This window comes from Sinocyclocheilus grahami, unplaced genomic scaffold (genome assembly GCF_001515645.1).
Source record: "Sinocyclocheilus grahami isolate Dianchi unplaced genomic scaffold, SAMN03320097.WGS_v1.1 scaffold161.1, whole genome shotgun sequence".
Classification (NCBI taxonomy): Eukaryota; Metazoa; Chordata; class Actinopteri; order Cypriniformes; family Cyprinidae; genus Sinocyclocheilus; species Sinocyclocheilus grahami.
The window spans coordinates 1,020,845-1,041,661 of NW_015505340.1; the positions used below are offsets into that span (position 1 = coordinate 1,020,845).

The 20,817-nt window shown below is 40.6% G+C and overlaps 2 protein-coding genes across 2 annotated transcripts; both read left to right on the forward strand.

Annotated features, from left to right (window-relative positions):
* Positions 1–12,374: 12,374 nt before the first annotated feature.
* or71aq2 (odorant receptor, family 71, subfamily AQ, member 2) lies at positions 12,375–13,313 on the forward strand. The gene has a single exon (XM_016282552.1). The coding sequence runs from the start codon at positions 12,375–12,377 to the stop codon at positions 13,311–13,313; it is 939 nt and encodes a 312-aa protein (XP_016138038.1).
* Positions 13,314–15,363: 2,050 nt separating this feature from the next.
* LOC107592966 (putative gustatory receptor clone PTE01) lies at positions 15,364–17,662 on the forward strand. Its single transcript, XM_016282553.1, has 2 exons — positions 15,364–16,309; positions 17,655–17,662. Exons 1-2 carry the CDS (start codon positions 15,364–15,366, stop codon positions 17,660–17,662), a joined length of 954 nt encoding a protein of 317 aa, XP_016138039.1.
* Positions 17,663–20,817: the final 3,155 nt, after the last annotated feature.

A 20,817-nucleotide genomic window follows, 5' to 3' on the forward strand; every position in this document is an offset into this window, starting at 1 on the left:
CTATATATATTAAGTTAATGTAGGAGATAAAAATCAACAACAGACATTTTGGCCCTCTGCCCTTCAGTGTAACAATTCTTTGTTTCTCAGTGATATTGAAAATATCAAATCATAATCAATCAATCAATCCTCAGACTGAGTCTGAATCCTCAGTTCAACATCTGAAACAAAATAATGGGAACAATAACACATCAGGCAAAAAATGCATGTTGTGCACAATTTATCTCCTCCTTTATCTTAAAAAAAAGAGTGTAGGCTGCTCTTTGTAGCTTTTGAGAAAATTACCAGAAGATTAAAAGGACAAAAAGTTTTTTTTTAATTTGTTTTGTTCCAAATTTCATGCATACTTAAATACTTATAATAGAGAATGCGGAAGTGCATTATGTCATTTTCAGTGTTAAATGATGTCTGTTATCATGAATGGCATTTTATGACAAACATCATGTCACAGTGTCTGGTTGTGGTGCCCTGGTTAGCCACCAGAGGGCACATTTTGTAGTTTTGTTTTGTTTCTTTGGGCTTCAGTTCCCATCACCCTTTACTTTGACAATCATGTCTCATTTTATTCAGCTGTGTCTCATTTACCTTGTTAACATCCTCCATATAAGCCTGGTTTTCTTTGTCTTGTTTGCTGGTTGATTGTTTTCTGTTAAGTGTTTCTTTATTCGGGTTGCCCTGTTTTTGGATTACACTGTTTATTTTTTGGATTGTTTATAATAAATGCTGCACTTGGATCATCCTGTTTGCCGTGACACATCATTCATCATTAGGCAAAAGTCAGGCCCTGTCATTTTTATTGTACTTTCTGTATATACAATTTTCAGATGCAATAGGTTTGCAAGATATTTCTAACATAGACATACGTAGAGAAGCATGTGTGTAATGACAAAATAGATGTATGTTATGTAATGATACATTTGGTGTCCTTTGTATTCATAAAGACCACAGAACATTGTGAAAATGATTTTTCGTTTTGTTCATTTTCTAAAGATTTCTGATTTGTCACTTCAGTGTGAAACAATCAGGGTTTTTTTCTTTTTTCTATGTTAAAAGACATAAAATTAAAAGTTGAGATAATCCTTGCTTTGCCTGCTTCTGTCCATTGATATTGATATCCAAACAGCAAATAATGAGGCCAGACACATAATTTCTTTAAGTAAAGTAACCGTCACATTGAACTGAAAATACAATTTGAATGGAAAAGCCCTCAAGTACAACACAACATAATACAGGCCTACGTATCAGATAACCAATCCCCCAGATCTAAAATGTAATTTTGTTTAATGTTTCTGGGTGTGTGTTACTTTGTAAGGACCTTAGTTAATTTTTGAGTCTCCAAATATTTGTGCAACACATTATTGATTCAATATAAAATAACTGATACTACTAATGCTAATATATATATTATTTAAACTGAGCTGGATGTTGACATCACTGAATTCAATGATGAACTGTCTTTAATTGAAAAATGAGTGTTTACTATTGTCATTTTGCATTATTGACACTATTTTCCTAATTAATGCTGTTCAGTTGCTTTGTCACAATCTGTATTGTTAAAAGCGCTATATAAATAAAGGTGACTTGACTTGACTTAATATCCATGTGCAGAAATTTTAATAAATAGAGTCATTTAAAAACCACAGACTAATGATGCAGGATAATTATAATGCAAGGACAAAATCAGGCAAATGCTATCAAGATGATATGAAGTTTGTCAGCTGAATGCATTAAAAAAAAGTTAAAGGCAAATATATGTACCATAAAGGACTTATTATTGTAAAGCAAACATATTTTAAATAGTGGGACATGTTTAAAATGTGCACCTACCATTATTAGTAAATTCTTACTTTTCTTGTTATTAAAATTATTGTGATTCAAACATTGCATCTTTTTAATTCAAAAATAGTAGAAAACAACCCACAGCAAGCTCGGCAACCTAAAGGTATTATTAGTGGCATTGTTCATATTGACCTGGTATCACATCAACACAATTAGTAACTTAAGACGCAAAGGTGGTTAATTATCAAGTTGTTTATTATATGTGACAAAACCAAGTGGATGCCATTAATGATATCCCCCCAGAGCTCACCAATCAGATTGACATTGGCCTACTAAAAGTCCCAATGGACCAATAAACACATGCATGTGCAAATGTTATTGTCAGTGAACTTAAAATTACCAGTGAATGTTGTGTTGAATTACAATGAAGAAATCTAACTAAACTGTTGACCATCCAATGTCTGTTGTCTTAAAATTACATGGTTAGACTTCCAAGTGAAGACCATCAAAAGTGTGTTGACATTTTTTAGACTAGAGATTTTGACACACTTTAAGTGCAGTGAATTATACAGTGCTTTGTGTTCTGGAAACATCCACACTTGTATCTGATTTAATCCATAAAATTAGTTTTATTGGTGTAAATTAATGTATTTGGATAGATTTGGTGATATTAAGTAATATTTTTTACTTGGATAAAACCAGTTAATTTAGGTACCATTTAGGGGGTGTTTACACAACAAATATATTAAATAAAAACGAAAAACGTTTTATGCATTTTGGTCATTCATTTACACGACAACAGTGTTTTGGGGGCATGAAACGCTCCAGTTACTAACGTAACCTCAGTTCCCTGAGATAAGGGAACGAGCATTGTGTCAGCTTTAATGCTATGGGTAACGCATCGAATAGCGCCGTGTTATAAGCAAGTGCAGAACAAGCCGCTCTGCGAGCCCTGCCCCGGAGCGGCTCCTGTAAGCATGAGCTAAGCTTGAGACCCAAGCCGTGTAGGCCGAGGACTATATAACATCACCCTTTCTACTTATAAAAGGGGAATTAGGTAGAATTAAGCAGACAAGATCCATGCCTGTAGGGCAGGGACGTCCAAGTTATAGAACCTGACCAGTGTTGGGGAGTTACTAGTTACATGTAACGGAGTTACGTAATTTATTTACAAAATAAATGTAACTGTAATCTATTACAGTTGCTGAGAATTTTTTTTTAAATTAAATTACAGTTTAGCTTTATATTTTAAGATTTTTTCTCAAGGCATTGTTAGATGTCAATGTTTCCTGACATATTTTCTATGCAAAGATTTGATTTCAAAAGCAGTATCTATTAAACTATATCTTTATGATTTTAAAGGGGTCATATGATGCTTTTTTAAAGATCATTATTTTGTGTATTTGGTGTAACAGAATATGTTGACATGCTTTAATGTTCAAAAAACACATTAGTTTTCAAATACTGTACATTATTGTAGGTCCTCTATGCCCCGCCTCTCTCAAACGCTTCGTTTTCTACAAAGTCCCTCCTTCCGACAAGCGCAGTCTGCTCTGATTGGCCAGCTGACCCAGTGCATTTTGATTGGCCGAACACCGCAAGCACTCGTCGGAAATGTAGCGCCCCTTACCATAATCGCGAGCTTCATCTTTCAAAATAAATGTAAAGACAGCCCGAAAGGGGAACAGAGTCGCGTGACAGACACAGTGATGAAGCTGGTATGTGTGCAGTACACAAGCCACGGTTAAGACAGCTGACTCCACTCAATATTTATGATTTCTATAAAAATCATGATGCCATCATTTATGTAGGACACCACTGAAGGCCTAGGGGTGAAATGCACAGCCTGTCACTGGTAACTTGTAATCTGTAACCTATTATCTTTCCAAAGTAACCTTCCCAACACTGAACCTGACTAAGGTAGACTGCGACGACCAGCCGGCAGCCTCACAAAATTCACCAATAGAAATTCCGCTGGACCGCGCCCAGGAGGAGCCATTCCTCTGGTGGAGTGGGCCCTCATACCTATAGGGCACTGCAAGCCTGCTGAGGCATAAGACAAAGCTATAGCATCCACTTGCACTTCCGGCTTTGGCTTGCATTCCGGCTTCGCTACCATTCGGACGTTTTTGCTTACTGCTCTGCGCCACTTTGAATTACCATTGTGTATGAAATGTGCTATACAAATAAACTTGCCTTGCCTTGCCTTGCCACTATCCACAGCGAATCCTCTGATTCGTAACGGCAGCACTTTAGATCGGCCTCCAAAGCATACAAAGAGCTGCTCTGAGTGCCTGAAAAGGCTAGAGCGCTCAACATACACTCTAAGGCCCGAACTGGGGAGAGTGGATTGGGACCCTGCTCACCATCTGCCACGGGGAGCGCTAAAAGGGTGATAACTTGAGCTCTGAACAGAGTGGAGAGCACTTTCGGCACATAGCCCTGTCTTGGCTTGAGGACGACTTTACAGTCATTAGGCTCAAACTCAAGACAGGAAGCACAGACAGTGCTTACAAGTCACCCACTCACTTGACCAACGCTAAAGCCAAAAGGAGGCCGTCTTAAACGAAATAGGCCGCAAATCAGCCGACTGGAGCGGCTCAAAGGGAGGGCCCCGTAGGGCCCTGAGGACTATAGACAAGTCCCAAGTCAACACAGTATGAGGGCGTGGCAGGTTCAATCTCTGAGCACCCTTCAGAAACTTAACGACTAGGTCGTTTCTGCTGGCTGACTGGCCAGCTACGAGGGAATGATTCTCTGCAATAGCTGCCACATAGACTAAGCATGGAATGGGAGCACCCCTTATCCAACAGCTCTTGTAGAAAGGTTAGCACGTGGGACACGTCACAAGAGAATGGGTCCAGGCTTCGTGCTGTACACCAGTCAGAGAAGACTGTCCATTTAAGAGTGTTAAGGCGTCTTGTAGACCGGGCTCTTGCCTCTAAAATGGTATTAGTCACACTCGCGGGCAGCTGCAAAGGCACCCGTCAAAGGGGCCAAACATGAAGGCTCCACAGCTCTGGCCGGGGGTGCCAAATCATGCCCTTCGCTTGCGAGAGAAGGTCCTTCCTCAATGGTATTGACCAAGGGGCTGCCGATAGCAGCTGGATCAACTCTGAGAACCACGTCTGATTCCTCCAGAGTGGGGCCACCAGAAGGACTGAGCATCTGATTTCCCTGACCCATCTGATGACCTGAGGAAGTAGGGCAATCGGGGGGAAGTTGTACAGGTGAGCCAATCGTGGGCCAGGGCATCTTGCTGTCTTGAGAAATAAATTGGGCATTGTGAGTTGCAATCTCCATTCTCCTGGAGATACATTGTCTCTGGACAGCATGTCTGCCCCTTGGTTCAGTCTACCCGCAACATGAACTGCTGTCAGTGAGAGGAGTTTGCCCTGTGCCCATAACAGGAGGCGACAAGCCAGTTGTGAAGGAAGCGTGACCTGAGACCACCTTGGTGGTTGATGTAGGCTACCACTGTCATGTTATCCGAGCGCACAAGGATGTGGTGCCCCTTTAAGGCCGGAAGGAAGGTTTTTAGGGCCAGAAAAACTGCCATCATCTGAAGGAAGTTGATATGTTAGGAAGTTTGAATAATCCCTCTGAAGCGAGGTGGCCTGTGAGGGAACTGAAGCAAGTAATCTCATTCTATGGTTTTTAGAACCCAATTTGACACATTTGGGATAGCTTTCTAAGCCTGAATCCGGATGGCAAGTGCTTCTAATTTTACAAATGGTGGTTCGTCGCACTGGGGTGGGGAACTGACGTTCGTAGTGGTGAGGAGAGGAGAATTGCTCTTTTGAGTTTTTGGGTCCGCTATCACAGTGGAACACACACACACATAAAAAATGAGAAATGCACCAATCTGATGGGACATCTTACTGTATATCTCAACCGACACAGGTTAACAACACCCTCTGTGTGTGTTTTAGTATAAGTTTACATTTTATATTATTCAGTTTGTGTTTGTGTATATTCTGTTGCACTTACCTCTCTTTTATTGTGTGCAATATCATGCAGCACTTTCTGCTTACCGTGCAATATTTCAGTGCAATATTTGACTGTTCGTTTGGCCTTTTTTTGTATCGTTTCTTTGGAAATTCTACTTTAATTGTTTTATAATTAAATTAGATGTTTATTAGCTTGCACTAATTTATGTGTGATTGCTCTGTACGGATTGCTCTAATTTCGCTGTACTTTTAGTATAGTGACAATAAAGAATCTTGAATGGTAGGTTGCTTGGGTGCGCGCTGAACAAGAAGTACATGCCCAGCTGGAATAAAGTTTCCATCACTCAGTGTTGAATGGAGGGATGGAAAGCGAGTGAGAGCTGTCTTCGAGGGAGTTCTGTCCTCGGCGAGGCTCAGGGTCCATCGTCACTCTGGGGCGGGGATCTTTGCGCTTTGGAAAGGTGTAGCATTTCACCGTCCATAGGTGCTGCTGTAGCCCAGGCTCAGGTTTTGGCTCAGGCTGAGGCGGGCCCGGGTTTTGCAGACTGTTGAGTGGATGGGGTCTTCTGGCAACTTGAAGTAGCCGCTGTACTGGAGTGCTTCGACAAGAAGTGACGCAGAGCCTACAAAGTCTTTTGTGCCATAGTAAAGCACTCGGCAAACCCATCCACAGCAGGGCCAAACAGTCCCTTAGGAGAGACTGGTAAGTCGAGGAAGGCGACCTTGTCAGCGTCCCTGATGTCAGTTAAGTTCCAAAGCCAAAGGTGGCACTCCAGCATCACCATATTGGCCATGGCCTTGCCAAGACTGTGCCATTGCCTTGGTAGCACGCAAAGCCAGGTCAGTTGCTGTGCACAGCTCCTTTAATGCGTAAGAATCCTGGCCGGACTTGTCCATAGATCGGAGAAGCTTGGCCTGGAACGCCTGGAGTACCACCATCTTATGCAGCAATGAGCCAGCCTGACCAGCCACTGAATAAGCCCTGTTGGCTAAGGCAAATGTAGTCCTGCAGGGCTTGGACGGGTGTACCGCCTTGGACTTCAGCCCCAGGGCCGATGGAGGGCACAGGTGAGCAGCAACTGTCTCCTCCAGAGGGGTAAGTCATCTATAAACTCTATCTTCAGCACCGTCAACTGTAGTGAGAGCGGTAGGAATAGAGGGATTAATACGGTCCGAATAGGGGGCGTGCCATGTCTTGGTGAGTTCCTCGTGAACTGCCAGCAAGACTGGAGTGGGCCACTGGCGGAAGGATTGCGGACGGCGTCCTTTCAGAAACCACTCATCAAGGAGGCCATGGGCCGAGATCCTCCACTACCTTTGAAAGAATGTGGATCAGCTTGCTGGGCTGTGTTGATTGTGAGAGAGGAGGGGTATCGGGCTCCTCGGCGGAAACACGCCCACTCTTCAGCATCAGACGCCGTTAGGGACATGGAGTCATCAACGGCAATCTCCTCCTCAGAAGAGCAGAAGGAAAGAAGCTGGCAGCCGACTAAGGGCATTGATCCTCACGTGTGAAGCACACTGGCGAAGCTAGGGGATGTGGGGAGAGTGAAGCATGCACAGTGTTGGGAGGGTTACTTTGGAAATGTAATAGGTTACAGATTACAAGTTAACTAATTTAAAATGTAATAAGAAGTGTAACTATTTCAATTATTTTATTACTACTTTTTTAATTACTTTTTGAAATTTCTAACAAATGTTTTCAACTGTTAATCATTTTCAAACATTTAAAGCAGGCAGGGTTAACCTTCCAGAGTACTCAACACTGATTACTGTCAGACTTTTAAAATCCTTCATCACTTGAATTTAATGAAAGACAATCATTAAATCCTTCATCACTTGAAATTTCAAACACCACAAAATCAGACGTTAGCACTTCTTTTTACTTTGAGGTCATTCTGAGGTTAAATACAGATTTAAAATCATATCAAGAAATAGTTTAATAGCTATGGCACTGTTTTTGAAATCAAATCTTTGCATAGACACTGACATCTAACCAATGCATTGAAATAAATTTGGTTAATATTAAAAATTGAAGCATATACATATACATAAACCCAAATAAAATAGTTATCGAATACGCATGCGTCCTAGCCTGCTTCTGCTTCTTCCTCTGCCGGGGCACTTCTATGGCAGCAAGCCACAGGCTCTTGAAAGCAGAGTCAGTGAAGAAATGATCTCCTTGCTGAAAGAGAAACATTCTGATGAAATGGCGCAGTGAGCAGACTTGTATAGCAGTTGGCTCCTCCCCTTCTGGCGGGTTAGAGCTCCATTGGTTTGTGCAGCTACACAAACATGAACAAATCAGGCTTTATTAAACAGAGTAAACAGGAGTTCCCTTTCAGGCTGCGTCGAAACGCTTTGGGAACGCCTTCAGCGTGACAACACTCTGAATCACATGTGTAATCAGTCCAATGGAAGGGCGAGACGTTAAGGGCGGGGTGACGTAATGACCAGGAAGCTTAAAAGCACGTGTGGTGGAACCGGTGTCAGCTTTCTGTCATTCAGCAAGCGCTCTGTGTGTGTGTCAATCTGTTTGTAAGTCTTATTTAGTGTTGTTTGTCCACTGATAAGATCCATTATGTCAAAACTTCAGTCAAGAGAAGTTTTGGGCGAGAGCAGGCAGCGTTCGGGCTGTGTGTTTCTCCTTGCCCGCGGAAAGAAAAAAGAAAAAATATTCAGGTGGGGACACACAAAGTTTGTGTGTTGTCTGCTTGGGAGCTAAGCACGCAGAGTCAGCTCTCGAGGGAGGTTGTTACTGCCTTGCTCTCAGAAGGCTCTCTTTGAAGAGGGAGCCTTCACTAGAGTTTCTCGTGGTGCCGGCCCCGGTTTCACCAAGGCGGAGCGGCGGCTGTGCTTGTGGGTTTCACATATGGATCCGGTGGAGGGAATGTAGACGGGCGAGTCCCTATCTTCTTCCTCAACCACCAGATCCGGCACCCACTCTTGGGGTTTCGGAACCCGTGCTGCGGTCCTTCCCCCCAGGAGAAGGCGCGACGCTCCACCTGTCTTTCTCCGAGGAGATTGATACGGAGGGCGTCGAAGAGCTTGCCAGTTGCACAAGCATCAGTTACACAAGCATATTATGCCTAATATTATAACGAGCAGCATTAATGGGGTAGTTGGCTCTTGGGGGGCTGATTGTGCTTTTCCCGCTGTTAAGCGCTCCGCTCTCGCTGGGCACACTCCGAGGAATGTGTCCGTGCCTGTGATCTTGCGATTGCGGTCCCGCTGCTGCTGAGGCACGGCGGACGGGTTGGAGAAGGCTCTTCCTATCTCCACCCGCGTTCCCTAGATCTAGAGCTTGTTCTCGAGGCTTGGAAGCCCACGCTGCGGTTTCTTCCCCCTCTGAGTGAGAGATCGCTGCAGCAGACATCTTTCTCTGAGGAGATTGATATTGTTTGTGGGACTGAGCGGCTTGTGCGCTGCCGACGCAATGCGTATATTACATCATTTCGGTTTTTGGTGTGAATCTTACCACACCAGACCGTATTTACTCATCTGGTTGTTTGACTGCATTTAATTCTGAGGAATAAAATGAAGTATTTATCTGACTATGAGAAGTTAGATATACAGGGGCTCTTGGGATAAAAATTTCTCGAGTGAGAGCACGCGTTTACGTCTCTTCCTCCGAGGAGTCCCAACCTACCATATTCCAGCTCCTCATTCTGGTGGCGTCACTTCTCATACTCCGCAGAGTGTAGAGTCAGAGTGACGCTCCCAGGCCGAAGGCTTCTAGCGGAAGGCAGTTCTGTAAACCGTCATTCTCGCTGGATGGTATTCGTCTTAAACGTCCTGACGCCTAAGGCCTAGGACTTTTTGAGGGCCAGCTCTCTCTGGGGAAGAGCGGTGCATTACACGATGTCCGTCTCTCCTCAGTGTCCTCAGGAGATCGGTCTGCCAACCCTGCCGGTGTTCGAGGGCGCAGCGGTCTCCGGCGAGCGCTTCTATCAGTTACCGCCCGGAAACGCTAAGAGGCTCGCGCCCTCCACGGAGGTCTCTAGAGCAGCTAGTACGGCCGTCCCCTGCCAGTCTGCCGCTTCAGGGCACAGAGCTAGCCGCTCTGGTTACACCAGAGATCAGTCTCGAGAGACTGATTCCCTTAAGTAGACTGTTTGACAGGTTGGAAACTACTGCCAAATGTGTCTCAGTGGGTCCTTTCGGCCTTGCACTCTCACTCCACACTTTCACCAAGTGTGTGGATGCTGCTCTGGCTCCGCTGCAACTCCAGGGCATCCGCATACTCAACTACATCGACGATTTGTTGATATTAGCTCTTTCAGAGCAGACAGCGGTTCGGCATCGATATGTCGTTCTCGCTCACATGAAAGAGTTGGGGTTAAGACTAAGCGCCAAGAAAAGTGTGCTTTCTCCATTACAGAGGTCTTATCTGGGCGTGGTGTGGGATTCGACCACGATGCAGGCACGTCTCATTACCGAGTCGATCCTCACGGCAGTTAGAAGGCCTGTCACTCACTGTCAAGCAGTTTCAGAGACTGTTGGGTCTGATGGCAGCTGCGTCCCTACAGGGGTGGCTCAAGACCGAAGGGTTCTCCCCGAGGGGAAACCTGCTTGGCATGCTCAAGGTCATGTGGAGGTGCCTACGTGCCTTAGACATGTGGAGGAAACCTTGGTTCTTGACTCAGGGCTTGGTGCTGGGAGCTCTTTGTCGCCACGTAATGCTAGCGATGGACGCGCCCCTCACCGGTTGAGGAGCGGTTATGAGTGGCCGCTTGGCCCGTGGTCTGTGAAGCGGCACTTCCACGCATCTCGTGGCACTTCAACTGCCTTGAGATGCTGGCCATGTTTCTAGCAAAGTTGAAACACGTTCTCCCGGACCTAAGAGGTCGCCATGTGTCAGTGCGCACTGGTGTGACACAGCGGCGGTCTCTTATATCAACCACCAGGGAGGTCTGTGTTCGTGCCCCCTTTAAAGGCAGGCACACCAGATCCTTGTGTGGTCCCAGGGCAAACTCCTCTCGCTGAGAGCAGTTCACATTCCTGGGCTTCTCATTATGGGAGCAGATATCCTGTCGAGGCAGGGGCCGAGGCCCGGGGTATGGAGAGTTTTGGCCAGGCTCAGGTGGCGACTCGAGAGACATCGCACTGTCCCCTCTGGTACTCTCTGACTCATCCAGTTCCACTGGGGCTGGACGCCATGGTACAGACGTGGCCGAGGCTTCGTCTGTAAGCTTTTCCCCCGATTGCTCTGCTCCCGGGAGTTCTGGAGAGAGTGCGCCGGGACGCAGTCCGGCTGCTGTTAGTAGCCCCGTTCTGGCCGGGCCGAGTATGGTTCTTGAACCTGATTTCGCTCCTCGACGGCTCTCCATTGAGATTCCCATCAGGAGGGACCTCCTCTCACAGGCGGAGGGCACGATATTCCACCCCCACTTAGAGTTGTGGAAGTTATGGGTGTGGACCCTGAGGGGGCACAGCTCGTAGCTTCCGGTCTCTCAACCGAGGTTGTTGAGACCATCCTCCAATCCAAAGCTCCCTCCACGAGGAAACTGTATGCCCTGAAGTGGAAACTTTTCACTTCTTGGTGAGGAGACCGCCAGCTCGACCCAGTCAACTGCCCGGTTGGTACAGTTCTGGAGTTCCTGCAGGCCCTTCCCTCCGCAGGGTTGACTCACTCCACCCTGAAGGTCTACGTGGCGGCCATTGCGGCCTACCACACCCCTCTCGGTGGCCAGTCAGTGGGCAGACACCCACTGGTTACATGTTTCCTCCTCGGTGTGCTGAGGCTGAGGCCTCCTGCCAGAGAAGCTTATGCTAAGCGGTGGACCAGGATGCTATTCCAAAGCCCTGAGTCCTCTGATCTCCCCTCTCTTTTGGGGGTCAAGGCTCACTCCTTCTGAAGTTGGCCTTTGGGCGGGATGTCCCCGCCTACTTTGTCAGGTGCCGACTTGCATTCTGCGCCACTCCTGGCTCCTTCTCTTGCTTTAGCTGTGCTCTTCCACACTAGGCAGGGACTTGTAAGTCTGGCGGCGTGGGCATTCTTGTTCTCAAAGCATTTAGACGCAGCTCGAGTTCCTGAAGGGAAACGTCTCATGTTACGCATCTAACCATGGTTTCCCCGAAGGGAACGAGATGCTGCGTCTCGGTGCCATACTTTTTTTGTTAACCCTTAGTTATAATTTTTAGTTTTTTTCAGTGCATGCCCGTTTTGGCATACAAGCCCATATTTCTTTCACTGGAGGGCCTATATAGCCTTATTACAGCCTTCTTTCATAGCTGGAAGCATGTGCAATATCCCCAAGATCCCCTTTTGGGATCAATAAATCCTCTTTTCTATTCAAGGAAAAATTATACCTTTTTGAGAATCTGTGCCATCACATTGTCAGCCTGTGACATGTATTTTGCATTTTTACATCATTCGTCTTCAGGGGTTATTATGGGGATGACATTAGTTTCATGACTGTCTATATAAGAGAGTTTCAACTCGACCTTGAAGAAGACAACATCAACATACTGTAGTCTCTTTTAACTGAGGTGCTGTTAGAGGTTTAAAGTGTGGATGAGGTGAGTGACATGCTGACAAATTATTTTTCACTTCATAAAAGGGGAATTTGGGATTTCCGTTTTATTGATATGAATGCAAAAGTACAAATTTTTCTCTTATTTTACAAAGATTCTAGAGTCATAATGGAGAACTTATCCATCATAGTCAGTTTTGAGCTGACCCTGGATCCATTTTCCATCCCACCAGGAGCGAAATATCCCATATTTCTCTTTGGCATCTTCATCTACATGTTTGGTGCTTTTTGTAACTTGACCCTGTTGCTCCTCATTATTCTGACGCAAAGTCTCCACAAGCCAATTTACATCATTTTGCTCAGCCTCCCTCTGAATGATTTTGTGGGAATTACTTCTATGCTTCCCAAGGTTCTCTCTGACATTGTGACGGAAACCAATAATACATACTATCCCCTCTGTGTGCTCCAGGGTTTTTTGCTCCACATGTATGGGGGAGGTGTTTTGTTCATCCTGGCTGCCATGGCTTTTGATCGCTATATTGCCATTTGCATACCTCTGCGATATAATGCTCTCATGACACCAAAGTTTGTGATGGGAATTGTTGCTTTTGTATGGGGCCTTGACCTTTTTTTCATTGGTTTGCTGTTTTCTTTGCAGGGAAGGAATTATAGATGCAGATCCAACATTGTAAATGTGTTTTGTGATAACCCTTCTCTTGTTAAACTGGCCTGTGGTAATACTATAGTTAACAATATCTTTGGCTTATTTACAACAGCAATGATGCAGATTATTAGTGTTTCTATTCAAGTATTTTCCTATGTGAAGATTTTGATTACCTGCTTGGTCACGAGTAGGTCTGATGCAAAGAGCAAGGCCATCAACACCTGCGTTGCCCAACTGGTCATTTTCATCATGTATGAGGTTGTTGGAATTTTCACCATTCTGTCACACAGGTTCGCAAATGTAAACGCAAATCTGCAAAAGATTATGGGAATGCTAATTTTTCTAGTCCCTCCACTTCTGAATCCAATAGTTTATGGATTGAACAGTCAGGAATTAAGAAATAATCTGCTAAAAATCATACGCAGGAAAATCTCTAAAATGTAAAATATTTGTAGAAAAAATGTTTGTCACTGTTTATGCCAAGAGATTCCACAAAGCCCTTTACATAGTAGTGTTATGATTAATTATAAAAGTGCAGTAGCAGAGAAAAAAAAATACAGCCATTTAAGGCATTTTTAAGCACAAGAAACTGCAATTAAATATTATTTAGTTCACTTAGAATGCAGTTAATGTTTCACGTTGATACATCCATGAACAATGTATTACTCTTTTGGAGAGTCTCAGAGGCCTCAGGTATAAAACATGAATTATCACTGAAGATACGTTCCTGGAAACTGTTTGTTTTGATATGTTGATTGATATCTTTGTGTGTGTTTCATGTGCACAATTACTATAAAATTTTCACATTTCTGAAAAGTGCATGTGTTAACATGCATGGTAAAACATAATATTAAAGTTTAAATATCCAATGGATTTTGATTAGGTCAAAGGAACATGTTCAAAGAATCTGAATGAAATAAGTGATTAATTTAGAATTTACTGTTGTTTTTTTATGTCTAGGCCTACAACACTGTTTTCTCTGGGACAATCCATCTTAGTCCAAAACAGTCCAAAAGAGCCTGTGGGTTAGATATGTTTTATTTATATAGAACTATTTATTATTCAGTCTTTTAGTGGATGCTTGTGATTGTGATTTTAGTGGATGATTGTGGGAAGAAAGAGTGCTGTTTCATGATTTGGGCCTAAATGTACAATATATTCTCACTTATTGGTAGCCCATGATATCTGTCAATGAATGTCGATGGAATTGCAATTATTTTCAAGGCATATATACATAAATGTCTTTTATTAAACGTATACTCAATGCTACAGGGCTTTTTTTTTGCAAGAGAAAGGCATGCTGTTTTCTGCATTATAATGAAATGTACAAACACAACAGACCTACAATCTACAGACCTACAGTCAATCAAATACATTTCTATTTCATTTTAACTTTGCTAACCCTACTAGGGAGAATACAGCTTTTTTGTCTATTTATCTTAGAATTTTGTGGTTTTCATTGTTGTCTAACCTTTATCTGAATAATCCATAGTGTCATCACCATTGTTTGCCAGCGTCAGTGACTGGATTACCGCTAGTAATAGCATAGTCCACGCAGGTTTTCTCTTTGTATTGGACACATTTTGTGATGCTGCTTCAGATTTGTTTTTTTTAACTGGATGAAGGAAATGGCTAAAAAAAACTCTCCCCCTTTAAGCCTGGAATGTGCTACACGACTGAAAAGATGTTTAAAAGACTTGGCACCATACACTTGATGACTCTGTAAACAGTTACAGCAAAAAAAAAATCATGCACTGTCTGATCACACATTACCAGACTTTTAAGTCATTCCGATCACTAACTAAAAAGTAGAAATATGCACCTTGTTGCTAGGAGATGAGTGACAAATGAAAATGTGTTCAAAAATTGGCTCAAAATATTAAACATGTTTCATATCCGATGACTGGGTGGAATCTTAGTCTGAAGCTAAAAAAAATAAAATAAATAAAACTCTATGCCCATCGTACATTGTGATTTTCTGTGAAATATTGTTCAACTCTGACTGCAAACTTTAGCAGCTAGAATCAACTCCAAAAACCTTAGTAAATATTGAGCCTTTAGTGTTTAAAATAATGTGTGGTAGGCTTATCATTAATTTGTATGTGCAACATATATCTGTTAACATCTCAAAAAAATGTGTTTTAGGGTTTCATGGCTGTTTCATGGCAAATTCAGCTGACATCTGTTAAAATGTAGTGAACATCTCATGTTCATTTAGACTCAGACATTGCATCATCTTGCGTCGTAAGACCACCAACTGGACTTAAAAGGTATAAAAAGCGATGCTGCACCATAGCCTACAGTGGTGCATATAGTTAGTGTATTCCGGTCATACAACTTAAAATCAGTAAGTGAACTAAGGTAAGACTTATTTTGACTTAATCTGCATGGTTAAGCATGCAGTCAGATTTTCAAAACTTGTTACATGACTGTTTAAGTCAAATTCTCTATAGGGTGAAAATGTATTAATTTTTGTTTTCCATCAAGGTTTTTAATGGCTGGGAATCTTTCAAATCCTACTTTCACACTCAACCTTAAAATTGCTAAATTTGATATCCACCCCAAAGCAATATATCCTGTGTTCTTGGCTGGAGTTCTGATCTATGTGTTCTCTGTGCTCTGTAATGGAGCCATTCTTGGACTGATAATCACTCAGAGAAGGCTTCACAAGCCCATGTTCTACATCCTGTTCAGCCTCCCTCTAACTGATTTAATTGGAATCACTTCCGCTCTGCCCAGGGTTCTTGTGGACATTTTAACAGAAACAAATGATGTGTATTACCCTACATGTGTTCTTCAGGCTTTTCTGCTACATTTGTATGGAGGTTCAATACCTTTTCTACTGGCAGCCATGTCGGTAGACCGGTATATAGCAATATGCAACCCGCTCAGATATAATTCTATCATGACTCCTTGCAAAATATGTGGAATCATTATGCTGGCATGGGGCCTTGACATTGCCTTAATACTAGTGTTGTTTTCTCTTCACTCTAGAATGGAAAAATGCAAGTCTTTTATTACCAATGTGTACTGTGACAACCCATCTTTGCTTTTGCTTTCATGTGAAAGGGATTTCACTGTGAACAATATTTATGGTTTATTTATAACAGCATTTATGCAGCTGAGCAGTATCTCTGTCCAGCTGTACTCTTATATGCAGATTCTCATCACATGCACAAAACAAACACATGCTGATTCAAAAGTTAAGGCTCTAAATACATGTATAGCCCAGATCGCTACATTTGTCCTCTTTGAAATAGTGACAACTGTTGCTATATTATCATATCGGATCCCCAGCATCTCTTCCAGCACACAGAGGATTTGTGGTTTGATGATTTACACAATCCTTCCGACTGTCAATCCAGTCATATATGGAATGAAAACTAAAGATATTAGAATAGCTTTCTTTTTGTTTTGGAAAAAGCACAAAGTTAGCCCAGGTAAAAATACATCTGCTGATAAAAACAGCAGAAAATAATAATAATTATTGCATGTAATAATTGAAAAAAAAAGTTTCTTGGTGTTGTATTCTGGATGAAAATAGACACAGTTTTAACTGTACATTCCATTCTTGTTAAACTGAGACTAATTATCAATAATAATAAAAAAGGTTAATGAACATTTACTAAACAACTGTATCATAAAATAATGTCAAAATATGATTTACTACATCTTTTGGTGTAAATATTTTCTTTGTAATTGTTGTGAAAGCATTAAAAACATATTTAAAGAAATGTATTATCTGTGTATAATGTACTTGTTCCCTACACTTTTTCATGTGTATTAATGAGCAAAATAAAAGAAATGAATAATTGTGGGATATATACCAGATCTGAGGATTTGTATATTGTCACTGAATGAATAGAGTGCTTCTGATTCTATATCCTCAACTAACAGTCATCAGATCTGCAGTTAATATTAAATTACAGTCAATAGCCATGGTGAGAGAATGAAACAAAACTTTTTTTTGGTCATGAAATAAAGAGAATGACATTAACAAATAATGAAAATGAACCCTAACCCAAACTACTATAAACAAAAATATTATTTCTTCACAAAGACTATTGATGTTGTTGTACAAGTGTCTTTTGTTTCCACTAAACTGAGAAAACCAATGAAAGAGAAAAAAACCCAAAGTGAACATTAATGAAAACATAGTTCAACATTTGCACAATACAGGTTTTAAAATGATCAAAATATAGCGGCAAATACAAATTATTCATTTAATTTGAGTTCTGAATGCAATACAAAAAATATTGTTAATGCAAAAGGATTGAATATATCTGAAACATCTGATTTAATATTGATCAATTCTTATGTTTATTTAATAAAGAATCATTATTCACGTGGATACCATACCACATTAAGATATTGGATTCAGAAACTCAGTGTAAAGCATAAAATAATGTTTTTACTGATGGGACATGTGGTAAATAAATATAAGATTATGAAAATATACTTTTGTTTATTGAGAATATGAAAGAGCTGTCACAGCAGAGCTTGTCTTGTGTGTAAAGTCCTATGATGGCTCGCATTCAAGTGATGACAATGTGATAACATGAACACATTGGAGACCGTGTACATTTAATTTAAGTTTGTTTATGCAGCAGATACTATTTATTTCAGAATTGTGAGGCTGATGATGTATAAGTAGCTGCTGAGACCGTTCCTACTTCATCCCCTGCCACAAGTTATGAGCTGATGTGAATCTAGAAGTTTCATTTGGAACTGTAACTCTTTCAGAACAGTCATGTTGCAACCCATTCTTTTTGACAGTTTCAACAGCTTTTTAAGTCATGCATTTTTACTACATTTTGTTTTATTTATAACAGGACCCCATAACTTTGTACATGTTCAAGGTGTAAACCTTTATGCATTGTTAAATGTTCTTGTTATTGTTCTGGTTTTATGTCAGAACTTAGAATTAAAACTTTCAAAACAAGTCAGTTGTTACAGTTGCTGTATAAGAGTTATTAATTTATTAAAGTTTTCTGAATACTTTGGGAATAAAATGTCCATGAAATGACCTGACCATAATTAATTGCAATGTGCCTGTAACATGAAATATGAATTGACAATTATGGAGTACAAACATAGCACAGTTGAATATATGTCTCTCGCATAGGTCTGAGATTGGCTTGATACCAGTTTGCCGCTGTGCTAGAAGTTCACCAGTATTTAAACCTCAGTTACACTAAATGGCTGGTATAGTGTCCCATTTGGAGTCTTTAGCGTTCTTTTAAAGTACATTTTATGGCTGAATAATAATTGTATCAGAGAGAGATAGTGAAAGACTGGATCTTAAACATTTGATTAATTGACTTTTCACATGATGTATTACACTGTCAGCACGTGCCAGGTTTTGGTCTAATATTCAAAGCAGTTAACACCTTGGCATGTTAACTCATATATATATATATATATTTTTTTTTCCAAGAGATGCAGATACAGAAAGAGCAGAAAGCATGAGATAAAGTGATAAAATAACTGAATAAAGATTACTGAATAATCTTTGTTGCATTCTTCTTTATGACCAGTCCTTGTCTGGCCAGCATAAATTCCACAACTGTTTCCAAGCACATACAACTGCTGCTTACCTTGTGATGCAAAAATCTTTGAGATTACAACACAACATAAGAATAACATTAACAATAGTTAATCACAGTAATATAACACTAAAAGTAAATGAATGATTAAATTAAGAAATTAATAAATAAAGGTGATGTACATGAAAGAGATAAAGATTTGAATGAAGACGACTGTAACTGTCATCCAGATGTTGTGGCAAAGTGTTTAAATCTTGAAAAATCAAGGAAAACAATTAGTGTGTATTAATTGAACACTGCATCCTGTTGCACAAATGGTAAGTACAAACATCCCGTTGTTCATACACTGAGTTCTCGTGAGGTCCATCATTATAAAGCTATGGTTATGAGGGCAGGGTCAGCGCTAAGTGGCAGCTAGGCTGGACATTGGCCACCCAGCGTTGCTGAACAAAAACGGCAATAAGCATAATTCCTTTCTTCATTTTGGCCAGACATTGTGGCTAGCACAAGACAGCTGCATTTTTGACAACACTATCTGTATTCATTGCAGCCGCTGGCTTACGTTTTTCACATTGTTTGAGTGTCTAAACGACCGATTTTACTTCCAAGTTTTAAGTAAACATGCAAAAATTAAACGATAAACCGTTACTTGGCTAGTTAACTGAAATAAAACGATCAACTGCACATACCTCTGCTGAATCCATTGTAACTCGAACGGTGGTCTCGCGCTGATGACGTCAGCATCCAGGTAGGAGGAGTTCGCTGCCAGGAAAGTCTCAAAAATACAAATCCAAGGCGATTCACATTCACAGCCCATGATAAACTCGTGAATTTTAAACATTCAAAAATTGTGTACACAGTTGTACATCTGTGATTGTGTTTTGCATTTGTGAAACACATTGTATGAATGTATATTCTTATTTTGTGCACGTGAATTGGTTTTTGTGAATATATATATATTTTTCGTGCACGTGAATTATTTCTCATGTATGTGAATCGGGTTACGCATGTGTGCATCGCGGCTTTTGCGTGAATTATTATTGAGATCATTCTGGCTCCATATTATAACAAACACTTGCTGATTCAAAAGTTAAGGCTCTAAATACATGTATAGCCCAGATCGCTACATTTGTCCTCTTTGAAATAGTGACAACTGTTGCTATATTATCATATCGGATCCCCAGCATCTCTTCCAGCACACAGAGGATTTGTGGTTTGATGATTTACACAATCCTTCCTACCTTTTGGTTTGGAAAAGGCACAAAGTTAGCCCAGGTAAAAATAAATCTGCTGATAAAAACAGCAGAAAATAATAATAATTATTGCATGTAATAATTGAAAAAAAAAAAGTTTCTTGGTGTTGTATTCTGGATGTAAATAGACACAGTTTTAGCTGTACATTCCATTCTTGTTAAACTGAGACTAATTATCAATAATAATAAAAAAGGTTAATGAACATTTACTAAACAACTGTATCATAAACTATTTCAAAATATGATTTTATTACATAATCTTTTTGTGTAACTAATTTGTAATTGTTGTGAAGGCATTAAAACATATTTAAATAAATGTATTATCTGTTTATAATGTACTTTTCATGTGTGTATAAATGAGCAAAATATAAAAGAATAATTGTGGGATATACAGTGGGTACGGAAAGTATTCAGACCCCCTTAAACACTGTATACCAGATCTGAGGATTTGTATATTGTCACTGAATGAATAGTGCTTCTGATTCTATATCTTCAACTAACAGTCATCAGATCTGCAGTTAATATTAAATTACAGTCAATAGCCATGGTGAGAGAACGAAACAAACCTTTTTTTTGGTCATGAAATAAAGAGAATGACATTAACAATGAAAATTAACCCTAACCCAAACTACTATAAACAAACATATTATTTCTCCACAAAGACTATTGATGTTGTTGTACAAGTGTCTTTTGTTTCCACTAAACTGAGAAAACCAATGAAAGAGAATAAAAAGCAAAGGCAAGATTTGGACTTGTATAATGCTGACAGACACACAAAGATAAGCAGTGAACATTAATGAAAACATAGTTCAACATTTGCACAATACAGGTTTTAAAATGATCAAAATATAGCGGCAAATACAAATTATTCATTTAATTTGAGTTCTGAATACAATATAAAATAAAATATTGTTAATGCAAAAAAGCTTGAATATATCTGAAACATCTGAGGATTTGTTAACCTTTATTCCTGAAGGGAATTATTTTATATTACTATAAGTTGCTATTACTGATAAGAATAGAAGAAAAAAAGCATTGCTAAAAAAATTAAATAAATTTTTGCCACTCCATAAAAGATTTACAGAAGTAAATCACACAAGTAAAAAAAAAAAAAAAAATAAAAAAAAAAAAAAAAAAAAAAAAAAAAAA